The 2167-nt window shown below is 42.0% G+C and overlaps 1 protein-coding gene across 2 annotated transcripts in view; it reads left to right on the top strand.

Annotated features, from left to right (window-relative positions):
- The first annotated feature begins 22 nt into the window (after positions 1-22).
- Positions 23-2167, top strand: part of LOC101847025 (glycosylated lysosomal membrane protein A) — a 16548-nt gene continuing 14403 nt past the window's right edge. The window contains exon 1 of one of the 2 annotated variants that reach the window (XM_005094096.3): positions 23-396. In XM_005094096.3, the coding sequence (XP_005094153.1) occupies positions 313-396 (84 nt within the window). In that variant the 5' untranslated portion in view covers positions 23-312. The remainder of the gene's footprint in view (positions 397-2167) is intronic. The other variant, XM_005094095.3, reaches the window with a different exon arrangement.

Here is a 2167-nt window from a genome sequence, read left to right as displayed (position 1 = left end):
GTTTTGTTTTTGAAGGGGGGAGGGATTTCACACGATCTGAATTTTTAGTCTTTCAACTTTCAGAAGACAGCAAGCAAAGGCTTTCTCCTACTGCTCTCAAAGAGGGGTTTTAATTTGTTTTTGTTTTTCTAGGGGGGGTTGGGGTGTCCTTTGTTGTTTTTGTTGTTGTTGTTGTTGTTTCAGTTTAAGATAATAAATTATTGAATAAAAATAAAACGCGAACTAAACAAAAGACTAATGAAGAAAATCACATGACAATGTCATGTGACTGTGTCATATGACATTCGACATTCATCAACACTTACAGCAAATATGGCTACGGCAGCTGGTGATTTTTGTATGTTCTTAGTTTTATTGTTAACTTGTGTCCATGTGTCGCAAGCTATAAGCAGAAAAGTAAGTATTCTATTCTATTCGGAAGGACTTCTGTAACGAACGACCACCCCAACAAATACAATAAATAAGAGACCTAACCCTATCCCTACCCTTGCCCCTACCCCCACCCCAACAAGCCTATAGAAGTACTGACTGGGCCTCTGCCTCTAGATGCCTCTATTCCCACTCCAAACCCTAACCCTCTATCCTACTGTTTCGTAGTGGTTGCTCGTTAGGGAATTCCTCCGTTCTATTTATTCATGCGAAGCCTTATTCATGACTACATAACCGGACAGTTGTTAGATTTCCAGTAATCAAAATTAGAACAAGTATAAGTTTTGACGCCAAGGCCAAGGCGAAAGCAAGAATAAGAAGGCCACCTCTATTCTCACCCGGAGTGAGAATATTGCAGGCGAGTCTTGTGGCTATTCTCACCCGATGCGCGTTCACCAAATTTTGCGTTCACCCTAAACCACAGTATTCTACACTGTGATAACAGAAAAATTGTAGAATTCTGTGCCGTGAACAAACGTTCCATTACAACTGTAGCCTATTAAAAGCATACAATTTTGTCTGTGGGCAGTGGAGAGAGAGAGAGGAGTAGCGCAATAGCGCGAGAATTTCTGGGCAAAACAAAATGGCGACCCGCGTAGTTCGGCTCGATTAGAAAAGTTAAATAGCCGTAGCATCTTTGTAGACAACCAAATTAATTTACTTTTGTGTTTTAACATCATTTTTTAACTTTGTTTTGGTCAATTTGATCGTCCACACCGATAGACAGTATTCAGAAAGAGAGAGAGAGAAGAGGGGAGGAGTTGATCTTGCGAGAACTTCCGGGCGGGTGAGAATAGCCACTTTCTTTTCCTAATTTCGGAATACAATACTGTCTATCGGTGTGGACCGTGGATGATCAAATTGATAAAAGCAAAGAAAAAAATTGCGTTATAGCCCAAAAGTAAGCAAATTTAATCGTCTACAAAGATGCTATGGCTATTTCACTTTTCAAATCGAGCTTAACTAAGTTTACTAAGCGGGTCGCCATTTTTTTTTCCCCGGAAGTTCTCGCAAGATCTACTCCTCCCCTCTTCTCTCTCTCTGTCTCTTTCAGAACACTGTCTATAGGTGTGGACGATCAAATTGATCATTCAAAACGAAGTTTAAAAATGGTGTTAAAACACAAAAGTAAATTAATTTGGTCATCTACAAAGATGCTACGGCTATTCAACTTTTCTAATCGAGCCGAACTACGCGGGTCGCCATTTTGTTTTGCCCGGAAGTTCTCGCGCTACTCCTCCCTCTCTCTCTCTTTCTCTCTCTCTCTCTCCACTGCCCACAGACAAAATTGCACACTTTTAGTGCTAACAGTAGTAATGGAACGTTTGTTCACGGCTCAGAATTCTATAATTCTGTTATCACAGTGTTGTTATTGTTGTTTGTTTGTTTGTTTAGTATAGGGTAAAGGGTTTTACGGCGCTCGCAACTGCATAAGGTCATATGAGCGCGCGGGACACACCTAATACTTTTTCGTTGGTAGGAAATTTTGAATTTTGCCCGGGTGGCGGCCGAAGCCTACTCTTATCGATTTTAGACCACCAAGGGATCTTTAACGTGCGCAACTTGCACACAGGACCTCCGAGATTTTTCGCCCTTGTCCGAGAAGGCTAGGTGTAGATCTTTCCTACCAGGAGATCAGGGGTGTGGCAGAAAGACAGCAGTTAGGAGGAGCCAAGGAGTAGCAGTAGAAAGGCTGCAGAAAGAGTCAGGAGCCCACAGGAGGGGGCAAAGGAGGTGA

The sequence above is a fragment of the Aplysia californica genome, unplaced genomic scaffold, assembly GCF_000002075.1.
Source record: "Aplysia californica isolate F4 #8 unplaced genomic scaffold, AplCal3.0 scaffold00075, whole genome shotgun sequence".
In the NCBI taxonomy this organism is placed as follows: Eukaryota; Metazoa; Mollusca; class Gastropoda; order Aplysiida; family Aplysiidae; genus Aplysia; species Aplysia californica.
This window is presented reverse-complemented; position numbering and strand designations above follow the sequence as displayed.